We start from the raw sequence: 18,058 nt of genomic DNA on the forward strand, positions 1-18,058 counted from the left end.
CTATGTTGATTTCATTGTGATATAGTCATGAGCGTTACACATGAACTTAATCCTTGGTACCAAGAAAGTTGAAATTAAAAAAAAATGTTTGGGTTGCGATCATCAATAACCTCTAGAAAAAATGTCTGTAATCCTACAATTTACTCATTGGTTGCCAGTGTGTTAGAAGATTCAAGAACCTTAATGATACTATCGTAAAGGACCGTAAGATACAGTCACAGAAATATTTTTTTCTGTGACTGTATCTTACGATCCTTTACGATAGATAGTTTTGCTAATCTGCAATCAATTTCATCTTCATGCCTAATATATCATGTACTGTGTTACAACTCTAGATTCTACTGACGAGGAAAGGTAACACCAGGCCACCGAAAGCTGAATTATTAGATTAGTCTGGGTGGCCGAGTGGTCTTGAGCGATGGACACAGTGCAGGCGGTGTTGTCTCGATATCTTAATAGCATGAGTTCGAATCCCGGCGAGGGAAGAACAAAAATTTGCTTCCGCAGATTTGCAGATTTAACATTGTTGTGCTGATATTTAGAGTAATTATGAATATAATATGTGTTTTCAGTCGTGTATCACCTACACTGGTGATCCAATGAATTGATCTGTCGTAGAGTTGTAACTTGTTTAGACGTATATATATATTTATATTCAACGCTTCAAATTTTTTCTAGGAGCCTATTGCAAAACGATGCAATATCAAAGTTCCCCTTTTAAGAATTTAAGGTGTTGCCGAAGAGAAAGTGTTTTGTAAATACGATTCAACCATTTGGATTTAAACACATGTAACCCAGAAATCTGTTATCATTGGACTGATCTGTCGATGTATTTCTTTGGGTTTAAGGAAACAATTTTCAGATGAAATCTTTAATTTATGACAGTAGCGTATTCACTTCTTCGCTACAATTTGTATCATACGTTTTCAAAACAATCATGACCATTTTTCCTATTGACGACGAGGGGGGTTTTTAACGACCTTGACTACCCGTGAGGGTCTTGCACGGTCGGAAGAGATTGAATTCCAATTGAAAATTCCAGAAAGTCTTTTATACAAATGGAAATATACATAGCTCTATTAACGTATTTTCTTGTTCACAGATTTGTTTCAACTAAGTTTTTGTTTGTGTAAACGAAGTAGAATATGCCTTCTTTAAGTTAGTCTCGTTAACAAAGAGGGTACTATCTCTTCTTCCTGAAGACATCGTTGGATGCGTAACTGGTTTTGAAACTTCCTCCCGCGTTGTTCCTTTGAAAGCTTCCAACATACTTTTCAAAAACCGGGACAAGTTCTCGTATCCACTGCTTCGTTGCAAAGATGTCATACTCAAAGAGGGTTTGGAAATGATTTGTAGACATTTAGTCCACAAAGCAAACAGTTTAAATTCATCGGAAGCATGGAGGCATTTAAGAAGAAGCTCCTCATTTTGATTTTTCTCATTGTTCAAACAAAGAAGTAAACTCTCTTCGCATTTTTGCTTTAAGTTCCAAATCTGGTATTCTTCAGCCAACGAGAGAATCATGAATATACTTTGATCTGAAATGAGAAAACATAAGATACCTGAATTACTATAATATATTCTACATAGTTTTATATTTACACCTATTCGTAGGAACTATTTTGTTTCAAATCTGTACTACTTCCCAGTATGTTCTTTTTTGACCGGGCCCGATTTGGTGGTGTTACATCTTACGAAGTCTATCCAAATTATTTTTGCAATAAATTCCGATCAAGCCGGTGCTAGGGACCGTCTTAAACTTGCAGTGAGGTGAGAGTTATTTTGCTCAGTGTTGAAGGCCTCATTGTGACCTTGAGATGTGGAACAGCATTAAAAGCGCTGTTCCTTTGCTTTTTATGTGTTTTTGTTGTGCATGTACTGTTTTTGTGTCATGAATGGATACCCTATATGCTTTGTTTTTCTTTTATAATATTGAGTATGTGAATAACTCGTTTAGTGAAATCATATCAAATGACTGAATATTTTTTGATATAAAAAAGAAGATGTGGTATGATTGCCAATGAGACAACTCTCCACAAGAGACCAAATGACACAGAAATTAACAACTATAGGACATCGTATGGCCTTCAACAATGAGCAAAGCCCATACCGCATAGTCAGCTATAAAAGGCCCCGAAATGACAATGTAAAACAATTCAAACGAGAAAACTAACGGCCTAATTTATGTACAAAAAATGAACGAAAAACAAATATGTAACACATAAACAAACGACAACCACTGAATAACAGGCTCCTGACTTGGGACAGGCACATACATACAGAATGTGGCGGGGTTAAACATGTTAGCGGGATCCCAACCCTCCCCTAACCTGGGACAGTGGTGTAACAGTTTAACATAAGAACGAACTATAAAAATCAGTTGAAAGAGGCTTAACTCATCCGATGGATAAAAATACAAATACTACAAATACAAGTGGACGTGGCCGGGTAATTGTACATCCAAACAACAAAAAGACACTAAGTACAGATCTGAGAGTACTCGCACTTACTGACAGCTAGTTCAAAGCCACTAACTAACAAAAAAATCATGCATCTAAGACTAAATTATCAATCCGTACACATCCAACATCCAATGGATTTAGTGGAAAGACGTCATAAACAGTCAGAGAAAAACATGACCTTGTGCAATGCGAAGATAGAGGTATCGACAGATTGTAGATCCATGAATGTGTATATGTATATAACAATAATATTTAGTTTGCTTTTAATTTACTGCTAACAAAATCAATATCAGTATCAATAAAAACAATATTTAATGATCTAACTACAGTGTTGAATTGGTAACCTTTTAGAATAAGTTTATTTAAAGGATCGATATGTTTACCAGGATCGTTTCAAAATGTCCGGGCACGGTAAACAATATTGCCGTAAAAATGAGGATGTGCAATCCCGTTTGAAATAAGTTTTCTACAGGTACAACCAAACTTCAAAACCAAATCTTTATATCTGTGGAAGAATTTAGTAAAGGTTTTAAGTAATTTGTGGTAACGAAATCCCTGGCTTAATAATTTACCAGTAATACATAGATTACGTTCGTTAAAATCAAAAACGTCACAACAGACACGGGAATAGCGAACGAGTTGTGAAATATAAACACCGTAAGATGGTGCCAAAGGAACATCACCATCTAAATGCACATTTTACATAAAAAAAAAGACTTAAAATTTGTAATAAAGTATATAAATTTTGTCTTTAACAGCCACGTGTCATGCATTATATCAAAGCGATTTTATGTTGAAACTCTTTTGAAGTGTATCATTAAGACGTTTTATTATTCACAATGCAATAGGTTTACAATTTACCTGATAGTTTTCTCTGATACGCAGGATGTAGTATATAGAGCAATTCCAAAATATGTTCATGTTTCTTTCCTGTTAGTGGAATCTCTCGTTTTTCTTTGAACTCAGGAGATTGTAACATCCGTGTCAAAATTGGTGACGACATAGATAGAAGTGACCGTGAAGTGTAGAGACGTTTGCCTTCAACAACCAGAACTATATCTGAAAATGAATCCTCTTCAATAAAGGGAACATTCCTTTCAGACCTTGCCTCTGTTGCATTTTGACGCGGACGTTTTCTATCCTGCATATCATCACTATGAATAGTACTGAGGCTCATATTTCCGAAATTAAATTTGAGTTCGGAAGTCATTGCTCTTATGTTTGACTATATACGATCACCGGGAACGGTATAATAGTAAAATTTAGAAAGACACAATGACCAAAAAATACATGAAAATATGCAACAAGTAAATATAAAGTCACGTGAGGTTAAAACTAATATCAAGTTGTAAAGTAAATTATATTAAGACCTAAACGCTTACATGACTAAAATTACAAAACATTTTCCTCTTTATCTCGAACTATAGAATTTAATTGATAAAATACTGAATAACTTATTTACAATAAATTATCAGGAAACAAGCGCTTACAGATCAATTTAAAACATTATCTTGGTAACCACGAAAGCCGATATAGATGAATACAAAAGGTATTTGTTTCTGATACGAAAGCTTGGATAAAATAAACAACAGCTTTATTTGGTTTTGGTTTTCAATGCATAAACCATGCCTGTGTTGACCGTTTTTTTTTTAAATCTAGTCAATTCAACTTGGAGTATTTACGAGCTACCTTATTTTAAAGTTTATTTTTGCATCTCGTCGATTCAACTTGAATCCTATCTTAAAGTTTATTTGGTATATAAAGATGATTCACGTGACTTAACCATATATTTACATCAGTTTCGCCTAACAATTTGGTTTCAAAACCTGACATTTCAATATAGCTCTAGGTGAAATTAAAAGGAATTTGACCACTTGGAAGAAAAATGTTTAACACATGTAGAGATCATGCTATAGAAAAGTATAAATATTACTATGCATAACAAAATAAATGAAACATTTACATGCTTGATCATGGTTCCTAAGCTTGAATTGTCGAGTTTGACGTTTTTTTTCCGTGAAAGTGCTAAATGTATGCGTACTGTCCATTTCAAGAGCATTGACTTCTCTAATGAAATGTATATTATCCCTTTATATCGTCATGTGCGATTTAAGTGAAAAGTTACCTGGAACCCGTATACCAATTAAAGACTTAAAGTTTTTTATACTTTTCGTTAACTTGTAAATTAGATTCACCGAACGGTAGATTTGATTGGCCAGACTGCTATGAAACCCTATGACATTTGAAGATGACTAACCGTGAACGACATAATATCCCTTGAAATGTCACTGCTAAAAGTTAATTACCGATACATGTTGTCAGTAGCTACTGTGGTATATTGCTTATATAGTTTTATGTGTTCCAATCTGATTAAAATACAGATCATATACTGTTTGTTCTAGCTGGTAATTATCACATTTATAATTTAGCCAACGAAATGTCTGCATCTTAACTGTTTGAAGGTTTGCATTCATTCAAACATAACCTGAGAATCCCGAAAGGTCTTTATACACTTTTATTTTTTTCCGTTTTATTAAGGATTTTCTACCACAGGAATATAATACCTTAGCTGTATTAGTATTTAAAAAAAAACTTTCGGAATTTTGGGTCTTCAATGCTCTTCAACTTCGTACTTTATTTGACCTTTGACACTTTTTTGATTAGAGTGTCACTGATGAGTCTTTTGCATACAAATGCGCGTCCGGTGTACAACATTTTAATCCTGGTATCTATGATGAGCTAATTGTATGAATCCATATGAGGGTCACTTATTTTTGGTAGGTGACTATAGTTTTTGAATGGTATTTAGTGTAAATGGAAATTTAGATTTAGGTAACAGTAACTGTACCAATGTTCAACTCTCATAAATCCATTAAGAGGACAAATCATGGTTACCAACAACTTAGGGAGTGACATGAACCCAAAAGGAGCTAGACCGAGCGCGTCGACAGGATAGGCGTCTCTTGATTTGCATGCAGATGCAGCTAGACGAATATGCTGAAAACGATTTGTCAAGACAGCTGTAAATAATAGGCACCAGTAGGTTACCAATGTTTAAAACTCGAAAATCCATGTTGAATATACTAACCAGAAAAAAGAACCAGAGGGAAACACATGGACTTCGAAAGGAGTGAGACTGGTGCATCGACAGGTTATGAGTCTTCTGATATGCATGCATCAACTACAGTCAAGATGTCCCAATCAGGAAAAGGACGCAAACGATGAAGTTACAGATTAGACGACTGTTCTAGCATCTAAAGAAAAAGACTGCGAAAAAATGTTGTTATTGAGTTGAAACCAAAAAAAATGTCGTATCGTCAACCATTTCATAATGGTGAACGTAAAACTTATGTAGTGTCGATTTCAGTTGTTCTTCCTAATAACTCTGTTGGAGCAGTTTTTGTGTAAGGAGCATACTCCTGTTAATGAAGTCCATATATTGCTCATCAAAGAAATAGGAAGTAAGTAGATTGTATAATTCCTAGCAGTCATGCCCATGTCGATTTGCTCTATCTGTTATGGCTTTAAGATTTGTCAATTAGTGCATCTTATCACCATGTTCAATTTTTGGCCATAGTGGTCATGATGGTGGATTGACAGGAACAAGAAACACAAACTCTGTACTATCACCAGCCCAGTAGTCAGAACTTCTGTGTTGACATGAATTATCATTGACATTGTCATAATTAAAAATTAACTGTTTTCAAAACTTTTATTTTTTTTTTGAAATACTAAGGATTTTCTACCCCAGGAATAGATGACTTTAGCTGTATTTGGCAAAACATTTCGGAATTTTGGCTCCTCAATGCTCTTAAACTTCGTACTTTATTTGGCCTTTTTAACTTTTTTTATTCGAGCGTCACTGATGAGTTTTTTGTAGACGAAACGCTAGCCTGGCGGACAAAATTTTCATCCTGGTATCTATGATGAGTTTTATCTACATACCCTAAGGGACATTCAATTATAGTTTGGTTGTCGAATGGTTTTATAGAGGATTTTGACAAAGTTTACGACAACGTACATGTATGGCAAGTCATGACAATAGCTAACATGAGCTAAGAAGGCCCATCAAACGTCATAGCAGTCTCGGACTACTCATGATCGAACTATTCATGAACGTGACATGTTTGTTCAACATATTTAGAGCACATTAACTTTTTCTTGAAGATTATGTTCATGTTCATTAAGGCAGCTATACAATTTCTTGTCATGTATTATTACGCTGCTATGCAGGCTTTTCCCTGGTCAATTTTCTTCGCCGCAGCAATTTTTTTTTGCCAACCTAACATCCTTTTTGCATATATTATAAGTTTCAATTTACAGCATCGTCGTCTAATGTACATTAATCTATTTTCTATAATCATAATTTAAAGAAATAAACACTAAAAATAGAATGATATTTTTGTTTACATTTATAGATACTGCTAATTACATTGCAAAGCGCCAAAAAATAAATAAGATGGACGACTCCGAACCGTCATAATTCTTTCGTAAAAGTTTTTCGACAACAACGATTTTTTTCGCCACAATTAATATTTCTCGCAAAAAAACCTGATACCTATGTACAGTCATTCTTCCCAAAGTCCATCTGGGACTGGAATCAACTTCCATCTAAAGTCACCTCGGCCGACACAATAGAGGGACTCAGAGCTGCTCTGAAAGGAAGTAGACAGCACATCCTGGATATAGTTTTAATTGTAAATTGCAGAATGTTTTAAATGTGAATAACTTTGAGAGGACTAGCTGTGTTACCCGACACTGCGCAAAGTTTTCGCGGGATCATACACATTCGTGTAGGAATTCGGTTCCTTACTTGGAAGAAGGAAAAGAAAACCGATAATGCCGACCACCAGCGGAAACCTGCTGCAATGTCAAAGAGACCAAACCAAACGAGCCAAATAGCCAGGAGGTGTGTTTCTCTTTATTCAAAAATAACATAAGATCAATTCATTAAATATATTTCATGTGACAAAGCATTACAATGTGGTATAAAATTCAAATGGATAATAATGAATTTGATTAAACTTAATAATTACAATATAGTAACTCATCTAAACAACACAATTGTATATAGGAATAAATATACTTGTGTATAATGTATATTGAAAATACTGAAAATATTTTTGGCAAGTGTATGATACTCAGTTATTATAATGTTGTTACTGACTGCACTAAAATTATATAATAATCTTTAGTGTCTTAAGGATGTACTTAGGTGAAATCTAAAAAATCTAGAATTTAAAATTGATACTATAAGTCAGAAGAATATTAGTTAAGGAACAACATTAGCTAAAAATATTGATAGGTTATGGAACTGAGAGATATTTGATTTGTTTTTAAATGGCGGGAAAAGGCTGGCTCAGTCTTTTACCTTATATTTAGAATTGGCATTAATAGGGTCTAAAATCGTAAGAAAACAAATCTAGAATCTGCTTAAATTTTGGTAATGACATTTTTATGAGCTATTGAAGTCTTCTATGAAAAGAAAAGTGGGTGATATGGGGCAAAATATTTTACCCTGTATCATAGGAAAAAACCCACAAAGTCCGAACATCTGACAAAAATTCATAAACCTCACCCAAGTACATCCTAAAAACATTTACAGCACAGCTTGAGACAAATAATAATAACAACAAAACACAACTCCTTCATATCAGACGTCAAACAACAAATTCAAAATTATGATATACTCAACATTTAACTTTTATTTTAACAGCATTCCAATTTTAACTTCTTAAATTGTACAGCTTTTCTATATATGCTAATTGTCAACTCATGTTTAAAATCTTGTAGTGACAAATGACGTTCTGGAAATCAATTACCACTTAAAAATAACATTCCCTTAGTTTACTATGCAGCACATCTTCCTTAAAAAGTCAATGCAAGGTCATGGACCAGCAAAATTATGGAGTCACTGTATACATGAAACTTTCCTCACTAAATTAATGAGGTTCATAGTTTATTACTCTCCTTATCATATACATCCAAAATTACTGAAATTGAAACTCTGGTCAAGTATTGACCGTTTAACCTTGTTTCAAGTTTGGAAATCATATGATCTCTGTACGATAAGTGTTAAGCAAGTACCTTGCAAATTTTCATAATTTCTCTTTAAGTTTTGCTTCAGACATACAATGTTGTGGCATTAAAAACATAACAAATTACACAATATTGCATAAACATAATATATACAGCACAATAACAATCAATAAATATCATAAAGTCATTAACTTCAAACAATTCAAACAATTCAAAAAGAAACCTAACAAAAAACACTCCAACTATTGGTTCTATGCAAGTGGTCAAATTTTAAGGTTTTTAATAAGGTTTTCTAATTTCGTGTGCTAACAATAACTTGATTAGTTATTTTGTATTGGTATATGTTGTTTTTCCTAACAAAGTAATGAGTAGAGAAATATCGGCTTTGATTTTTTTACTGCTGCCCTCTTTTTAGGTCGAATGTTTGCCCCTCCCTTTTTAAAAATCCTGGATCCATTAGGGAAATGTATTTATTAACTTCAATGATCCAAGTTTTTCTTAAAAAGATGCTGTTGCAGAAATTTCTTGTTTGTTTCTGTTCTATATTTGCATACTGGTATAACATAAAATCTAAACGATTGCCATTAGCTTACAATGAAGTGTAGAATAGTTAATACTGGAATTTTTGTTGGGATTTATTATTGCGATTGATGATAAGCCGACAAAAATTGGGGAATAACTAATGCGATTTCATGAAATGTTTCATACATATAATGTGATAAACATATTAAATGCAAGCCTTAATCAGTGCAATCACATTACATTTTTTCTCAATAATACAAACATTGCAATAAACTCTGACCTTACAATTATTAATGCATATTTGTTAGTTTTCAAATGTTTACAAAAAACATTTAAGAACTTAGGAAATCCATTTTGTAGGAAACTTACATATATTTCTTTAGTCTATGATATTTACATCCAAAATGGACAATATAAGCATCATAATTTTTAGAGTCTAACTTTACAAAACATTGCAATTTTTCAATTTATATTGAAAGATAATTCAAAATATCTTATTCAATTTTAATGAATAATTTCACTTTTGAATTGCAAACTTTTTTGTTAAAACTATATTATATGTAATGCTTGAACATAACTGTTATATCTTGCTAAATGTTTTGTCCCTTCTTGTTCACAATTCTGATTGTCAAATTAGAGCAGGCTCTTATTAAAACCCAGTAAAGCATACATAAGAAAAGAATATTTAAAAAAATAATAGAAAAATAAGTTTCTGTTGATGTGATACATTGTGAATATGAATAATATCATTTTTTTATTTTTCTCAACCATTTTTATTCACATCATTTAGATCACAATTTCTAAAATAACTAACATATTTGAGATTGAAGTTAAGTTTCTATGATATAACATTGAAGAGCAGACAAAAGTGAACATGAATGTAAATATTGTAAATGTCCCATAATTATAAATTCATGAATAAACGTGTGCATCTTTATTGCAATTGTCTTGTGTCTTCTGAACTCAGACGTCTCAATGTAATTACAGTTCATATTGCACATGGTATTAGGAACAGAGATAAAATGTACTTCTCTGACAGCTGTAAATCTAATCTTGTCTCATTTTTACTACTACTTTTCTAAAGTATAAATTCATAGTATTGGCATATTCATTGACTATTTCTTGAAATGTACACGGGAAGGATGAAGAGAATGCCTTTGCCTAATGCACTATGTTTTTAGCTCTTAAAAGTAATGATAAGGTCTGGAAAATAAAAATATCAAGCCAATTCCATAAGGACTTTAATTGAGTGAATGCAACCTTTATCAAAATGAAAATATGGTATTAAGTAAATCTCTTCTTATCGAAAAAATAAAATACAATATATTTGTGAATTATGAGGCAAAAACATGATAAAAGTACCTGTACTGACCGGAAACATTCTTAGGACTGCTAAAATGAATACATACGTGGAAATATAACATTGAGATGATCATGTTCATTCGGGCTATTCCAATAAAATGGATGTAGGAAGGTAGGAAGGGACTTCAAATACTACATCCCCTCACAACCAACACACTTTTTTAGTTGTATATATCAAATGGACATACAACCATAAATAGCCCACGACTCATGACCCATATCTAAAAATAAAACTTCCGTTCCTTCCCCCCTCACATCTATATTAATGGAACAGCCCCAAGCTTATATTTCAGATGATATTGTTCATGTACATCTCTAGAAGCACATAGATGACATGAAGATATGTTATGTAGCTCTATAATAGCCAATAACCTGTAATTGTTTTTATTTGAAAAAAAACAATGTTCCATCAATTTTCTAATTTAAAAAGATATTATCTACAAATAAATCTTCACCATTGTGACCTTTACTTGTTTCCAGATTGTCTGTAAAATAATAAAAAAAAACAAAATGTTTTTCAAACACATTCAGAATTTAACTTTTTCAATTTCAACACCTTATATATATCTTGGTTTGTCTGTACCAAGTCAGGAATATGCTAGTGGTTTTCCATTCGATTGATGTGTTTGAGCTATTGATTTTGCCATTTGATAAAGGACTTTCCGTTTTGAATTTTTCCTTGGAGTTCGGTATTTTTGTAATTTTACTTTTTCCTAATCGATTTATGAGATTTGAACATCGATATACTATTATAGCCTTAATTCATAACTTTTTTCACTAAAGTGGCATTTTTGACTGAGTGTATTTGCCAAATGGGTGCTACATGCAAAGCAGGAGAGGTTTACCTTGTGATCCGTTTATTTGGCAATCGCCAATGGCAGTCAGCAGGGTTTAAGAACATCAGTTGTTCCACCTGCTAGTCAAATGCCTTTTGTTGAAATATACTTTTTCACTCATTTGGTCTTTTGGAAAATGTTGTTTGTGCTGTACTTAGACCCCTCTACCAGGAAATTGTTTTGCATGCACACGTATAAAAATTGCGGTTTTTATCCAACGCAATCATAGGTTTGAACGTTGTTTTCAATTAAGACTTGTTTATATTTTTTCGTTTGGGCTTGTATTATATTTGCCTTCGGGTTTATATGATCCATTCATCCTATTTTGACTCTTTCAAAATTCAAGCGTCTATCCTAAATTTAGGTAAATTATATGGCCTTCCAAATCCCGTTTCGATTCCTAACATCACTGAAGAGACATTAATTGTCGAAATCTGGATATGGTGTTTAAATTTTTGCACCTTATGTTTGCGGTATACCATCTTTTCCGCAGGTTTATTGTTTTCTGTTTGGTAATAAATTAATAATAAGATCTATTTTGTTACATCTTGTGATCCGTTTATTTGGCAATCGCCAATGGCAGTCAGCAGGGTTTAAGAACATCAGTTGTTCAACCTGCTAGTCAAATGCGTTTTGTTAAAATATACTTTTTCACTTTTTTGGTCTTTTGGCATATGTTGTTTGTGCTATATTTAGACCCCTCTTACAAGAAATTTGTTTTGCATGCATACGTATAAAAATTGCGGTTTTTATCCAATGCAATCATAGGTTTGAACGTTGTTTTCAATTAAGACTTGTTTATGTTTGACTTTGTATATATATATATATATGCACCTGATATACTACATTGTACTGAGTCTTCTTCCTTGATATTTTTCTGTTATACTTTTTCAATCTTACGATCATTGATCAGGCCGCTGGTTTTCTCATTTAAATTGTTTCTTATCTCTTCATACCAAGGCATTTTATAGCTTACTAACAGTGTGTGTTTTGCTCATTGTTAAAGGAGGTACGGGGACTTAAGGTGTTTACAACCTTGTCCTTTGGTCTCTCTTGGATATATATCTCATTTGCAATCATACATCTCTACTCTGGAACAATAACATACGGGTATATAAGTCACCTTTACATGCATCTTATATATATAGCTAAACAGATAAGAAGAAAAGAACCAATTAATACAACATCTCCATATTTTAATATTACTTACTTTGCTTGAGCTTCCTTTCGTTCAATCATCTGACGTTTCCATGCTGGCATGTTTTTAAAACGTGCCTCATATTCTTCTTGCTGTAAATATGTAAATATTACAGAATAAAGGTATGGTTTGCTTGATTCATATTAAAACATATAACGAAAAGGAGCAAGTATAAAGTTGACACTTCCCATACAAAACATTCATCGTGAGAAACCAAAATTGAGCGTATTGTCTCAAGGTTTGTTTTGTATTTTTAAGGGTTCAAAACATTTTTCTTGGATGGACAAAGAAAACATGTGTTTTATTGGTATTTTGTCACCTGTATAAATGTATTACAATTAATAGTGGGATACTAGAGTCAACATCAACAAACGTGATTAAGCAAGGACTTTATGCTCCCCGGAGTATAAAAAGTCTCACTCTGGTACGAAAAAAATTGTATTTAAAAACTTAAACTGTTACAAATTCTTTTCCAAGAGCACCAATATACAGACAAACATTTTAAGGGCATATACTGAAAACGAATTAAGCCTGGGGGCTTGCGTCCAAAACATGGCTATGAAAATAATTTCAATAAATGATACCCATCCTTAAAAAACTGGGCAAGAGTTTCCACCTATGTTAGCTGGGACATATCTATTTTTCCGAGATATAAGTGTCGTTTCAATTAACCAAGGGAAACTCAAGTGACCATCCGCAAAGCAGTTGTTTTGGACACACATTAGTACGGAAAAGGAAATGATAAAATATGCTCCAGAATTATTTTTCGGATGCATAAAACAATCGGTACCATTATGACATTTCCTCCTCAATCTTTTGTGTAAAAAATCAGCAGTCACAGTGCAATACTGTTACAATTTTATAAAAAGTATCAAAAACTTAAACTACTGTATCACTAGCCAGTCAACACTGAGGTTGTGAGTTCGAATCCAGTACGGGGCAGGTGCACTCGACTGCATTCTTAATTAACTAGGATTGTCAGTTTTCCTACCGAAGGTCGGTGGTTCTCTCCGGCTTCCTCCACCAATAAAAACTGACCGCCACGAAATAGCACAATAGTGTTGAAAGTGGTGTTAAACACCAATCAGTTAATCAATCAATCAAAAACTTAAACAATTGCCTACCTTTTTCTTTTCTTCTGACTCCTGTAATGCTTTCTCTGCCAACTGTCTGGCTAAGAGTTGCTTCTTCCATTCAGGATACTTTGCTCCAGCGGGATCTAAATCCGGGACTTTATCCATAAAATTCTTTGGATCAAATTCTCCCATTAATACTGGAGATTTAGGTTTTGTTTCCTGTAAAATTGTTCAAAACTTTTAGACTAATTTGAAGAACAAAATAATATACCGATAATCATGTTTTCTGAATATTGATACTGTTAACAATCAGCATTGAGTCAAAATATGAAGCTTTTGTCGAATGAGCACGGCAAACGAAAAGCCTTCATATTTCGTAGAGCAGGTGATAGTTTACAATATCAATATGATGAAAATCTGATAATACTGTTTATATGAGGCAGGTGCAATAGAAGATTATTGGTGTATGTTTGTTTTTTTATCATCACATTTTTCGGTAATCAGATATACAAATATGTGCAAAATACTTAGCTCATCAGACTTTTGGCCACAGACCACAATTAAATTCTCTATTAGTTCTTTATAACGTTTTGTTTCATTTAAAAAAATGCTCCGATTCTTTTTGTCAAATATTTTGTGTGTGTAAAGGACAGTACTAGTCCAAACATATATCAAACATTCAGAAATATCGCTCCCCAGCATCTTACAAATTTAGCCAATACACATCCATACCCCTATGGACAAGTCAAGAGATGTTCCGAAAACTGTAAATATCACCTTTTTGCACCTGGCCTAATCACTCTTTCCATATCAAAATCAGTTAAAATACAACATCCAAAATTTTATTTCACCTCTCTTCTTTCATTTCCATCCAAAAAAATTAAAGAAATGAGTGAGGAAGGGATAGAAATTTTTTTTAGAAAAAATACACTCTAATTAAAAGAAACTATATTCGTGGACAACGAAAAGCGGGATCATTAATTGTGGTCTTTGGCCTATCAGGGGTCTAAACCTTGACCAATTCTAATAAAACTTGGCATGATTTAAGCTTAGTGTATTATGAAACAGTTAACAAAGTTTCAAAGCCATATGATACCAATTATAAAAATTGTGGCATTTTTTATATCTGAACTTTGGGTGCTGAATTGTGGCGTTGAATTAGAATAATTTCAACTATCAAATTTGGGCTTCTAAAAACCAAAATATACCAAAACTTACACTTTTTAATGTCTCTATGTATAAGTTATCACCTATTAAAAGCAACAGATAGCATACTTCATGTTTCAGACTTATAAAAAATGGCCAGAAGTAAATTTTTATATGGGCCTGTGCCAAAAAATAGAGGTTTTCAAATGAAGTGAGGCATTATATGAAATGTAATATTTTTCACTTACCACAATTTTCTGAAGTTGCTAAGTTATAAAAAAACCTTTTACATGTTATAAATGTACTTTTAATGGAAATATAAGTTTCAAATAGCATAACACATGTGAATAAAATGGTCTTTAGCAATGTCAAGCTTAAAAAAACAGGTTGTCAATTTAGGTCGTTCCCCACATTTGCATATTAAAAAGCATATAAATGATAAGGGAGATGGAGATATGCTTCTTTTTGCTCAAATCTTTGCTCAGATATGATAAAACATGGAGCCTGGATGTAACAAGACTGTCACTTTCAACTATATATGTAGACAGTATGATCTGATGCAAAGTTATTTACTTTACTTTTTAAAACCGGCATGAAATTTCAGCCTCAAAAGGCCAATATTTTAACCACTAGCTATCAAACAAAAGAAAATAAAGGTAGTCTGTGAAACAGACAAGGTCAAACAACCAGTAATAAGTGCTTTTGATACAGATTCAGTGAAATCTGCTAAAAGGAATTCAACTTTTATGTGCATAGAACCTCATTTTTCACTTGCTTCATACTGACCGTTAGACTAAGACCATTAAAGCAGCACATTTTGCACTCTTATTCTGATTTTATCTACTTTTTTTGTATGTTTAGTGTTCAAAAATGATTTAAACATCTACATTAGATACCACAAACACAAATAGAAAATCAGAAAAACCTGTCAGAGAGAAAGTAAGCATGCTACTTTTGTAAAAATATTGAAACAACTGAAAAAGTTCAATTTTGGGCATGTAGGCTGAAATGTCATTTTTTTACAAAATTTCTCTCAAATAAAAGTGGAAATCATTTATTCTCATGTAGTTTGACAAATTAATACCAATACACCTTATCGCTAATCCCGCTCGACCCGAGAATCAGTCCCGCTCGAACTTTTGACGTCATACAACAAATTATCACTTTTCCATTGTGGCGTCAGATATTTTCTATTATGACGTCAAAATTTTACGGGAACTTGTGTGATGTCCAGTAATGTCGGACAAATAGCGATAAGGTGTATAGATCATTCAGGGAAGTTGTCAAAGTACAAATTCAATATTTCCTGAATTCACCTCTTAGGGGTCTAAACCTTAACCAATTCTAATAAAACTTGGCATGATTTAAGCTTAGTGTATTATGAAACAGTTAACAAAGTTTCAAAGCCATATGATACCAATTATAAAAATTGTGGCATTTTTTATATCTGAACTTTAGGTGCTGAATTGTGGCGTTGAATTAGAATAATTTCAACTATCAAATTTGGGCTTCTAAAAACCAAAATATACCAAAACTTACACTTTTTAATGTCTCTATGTATAAGTTATCACCTATTAAAAGCAACAGATAGCAAACTTCATGTTTCAGACTTATAAAAAATGGTCAGAAGTAAATTTTTATATGGGCCTGTGCCAAAAAATAGAGGTTTTCAAATGAAGTGAGGCCTTATATGAAATGTAATATTTTTCACTTACCACAATTTTCTGAAGTTGCTAAGTTATAAAAAAACCTTTTACATGCTATAAATGTACTTTTAATGGAAATATAAGTTTCAAATAGCATAACACATGTGAATAAAATGGTCTTCAGCAATGTCAAGCTTAAAAAAGCAGGTTGTCAATTTAGGTCGTTCCTCACATTTGCATATTAAAAAGCATTATAAATGATATGGGAGATGGAGATATGCTTCTTTTTGCTCAAATCTTTGCTCAGATATGATAAAACATGGAGCCTGGATGTAACAAGACTGTCACTTTCAACTATATATATGTAGACAGTATGATCTGATGCAAAGTTATTTACTTTACTTTTTAAAACCGGCATGAAATTTCAGCCTAAAAAGGCCAATTTTTTAACCACTAGCTATCAAGCAAAAGAAAATAAAGGTAGTCTGTGAAACAGACAAGGTCAAACAACCAGTAATAAGTGCTTTTGATACAGATTCAGTGAAATCTGCTAAAAAGGAATTCAACTTTTATGTGCATAGAACCTCATTTTTCACTTGCTTCATACTGACCGTTAGACTAAGACCATTAAAGCAGCACATTTTGCACTCTTATTCTGATTTTATCTACTTTTTTTGTATGTTTAGTGTTCAAAAATGATTTAAACATCTACATTAGATACCACAAACACAAATAGAAAATCAGAAAAACCTGTCAGAGAGAAAGTAAGCATGCTACTTTTGTAAAAATATTGAAACAACTGAAAAAGTTCAATTTTGGGCATGTAGGCTGAAATGTCATTTTTTTACAAAATTTCTATCAAATAAAAGTGGAAATCATTTATTCTCATGTAGTTTGACAAATTAATACCAATACACCTTATCGCTAATCCCGCTCGACCCGAGAATCATTCCCGCTCGAACTTTTGACGTCATACAACAAATTATCACTTTTCCATTGTGGCGTCAGATATTTTCTATTATGACGTCAAAATTTTACGGGAACTTGTGTGATGTCCAGTAATGTCGGACAAATAGCGATAAGGTGTATAGATCTCAGGGAAGTTGTCTAAGTACAAATTCAATATTTCCTGAATTCACCTCTTTAAATAGGCCACAGACCACAATTAAATTCTCTATTAGTTCTTTATAACGTTTGGTTTCATTAAAAAAAATGCACCGATTCTTTTTGTCAAATATTTTGTGTGTGTAAAGGACAGTACTAGTCCAAACATGTATCAAACATTCAGAAATATCGCTCCCCAGCATCTTACAAATTTAGCCAATACACATCCATACCCCTATGGACAAGTCAAGAGATGTTCCGAAAACTGTAAATATCACCTTTTTGCACCTGGCCTATAATCACTCTTTCCATATCAAAATCAGTTAAAATACAACATCCAAAAGTTTATTTCACCTCTCTTCTTTCATTTCCATCCAAAAAAATTTAAGAAATGAGTGAGGAAGGGATAGAAAAAAAATTAAGAAAAAATACACTCCAAGTCAGGAGCCTCTGGCCTTTGTTAGTCTTGTATCATTTTTAATTTTAGTTTCTTGTGTATAATTTGGAGTTTAGTATGACGTCCATTATCACTGAACTAGTATACATTTTTGTTTAGGGGCCAGCTGAAGGACGCCTCCGGGTGCGGGAGTTTCTCGCTGCATTGAAGACCCATTGGTGGCCTTCTGCTGTTGTCTGCTCTATGGTCGGGTTGTTGTCTCTTTGACAC

At 32.9% G+C, this 18,058-nt stretch overlaps 3 protein-coding genes across 5 annotated transcripts in view; all 3 read right to left on the reverse strand.

Moving 5' to 3' along the window:
* Positions 1 to 18,058, reverse strand: part of LOC127720312 (uncharacterized) — a 416,307-nt gene that overhangs the window by 327,317 nt on the left and 70,932 nt on the right. The window lies entirely within an intron of this gene.
* On the reverse strand, positions 1,030 to 3,722 carry LOC127720314 (BTB and MATH domain-containing protein 42-like). The gene is made up of 2 exons (XM_052226884.1): positions 3,324 to 3,722; positions 1,030 to 1,538 (listed from the first exon to the last, which is right to left on the reverse strand). The coding sequence occupies exons 1-2, from the start codon at positions 3,670 to 3,672 to the stop codon at positions 1,114 to 1,116; spliced, it is 774 nt and encodes a 257-aa protein (XP_052082844.1). The 5' UTR covers positions 3,673 to 3,722; the 3' UTR covers positions 1,030 to 1,113.
* Positions 7,362 to 18,058, reverse strand: part of LOC127720301 (espin-like) — a 52,760-nt gene continuing 42,063 nt past the window's right edge. Inside the window, exons 8-10 of one of the 2 annotated variants that reach the window (XM_052226866.1) lie at positions 13,544 to 13,714; positions 12,432 to 12,511; positions 7,362 to 10,870 (exon numbers count right to left, since the gene is read on the reverse strand). In XM_052226866.1, coding sequence (XP_052082826.1) covers positions 10,852 to 10,870; positions 12,432 to 12,511; positions 13,544 to 13,714 — 270 coding nt within the window. In that variant the 3' untranslated portion in view covers positions 7,362 to 10,851. The remainder of the gene's footprint in view (positions 10,871 to 12,431; positions 12,512 to 13,543; positions 13,715 to 18,058) is intronic. The other variant, XM_052226867.1, reaches the window with a different exon arrangement.

This window comes from Mytilus californianus, unplaced genomic scaffold (assembly GCF_021869535.1).
Source record: "Mytilus californianus isolate M0D057914Y unplaced genomic scaffold, xbMytCali1.0.p SCAF_11, whole genome shotgun sequence".
Taxonomy (NCBI): domain Eukaryota; kingdom Metazoa; phylum Mollusca; class Bivalvia; order Mytilida; family Mytilidae; genus Mytilus; species Mytilus californianus.

Excerpts from the sequence above, each read along its gene's own strand:
- LOC127720314 (XM_052226884.1), bottom strand. The coding sequence starts at position 3,672 with ATGACTTCCGAACTCAAATTTAATTTCGGAAATATGAGCCTCAGTACT. Across the intron at positions 1,539-3,323 it reads GTATCAGAGAAAACTATCAG|ATCAAAGTATATTCATGATT; the intron begins GTAAATTGTAAA and ends TTCTCATTTCAG.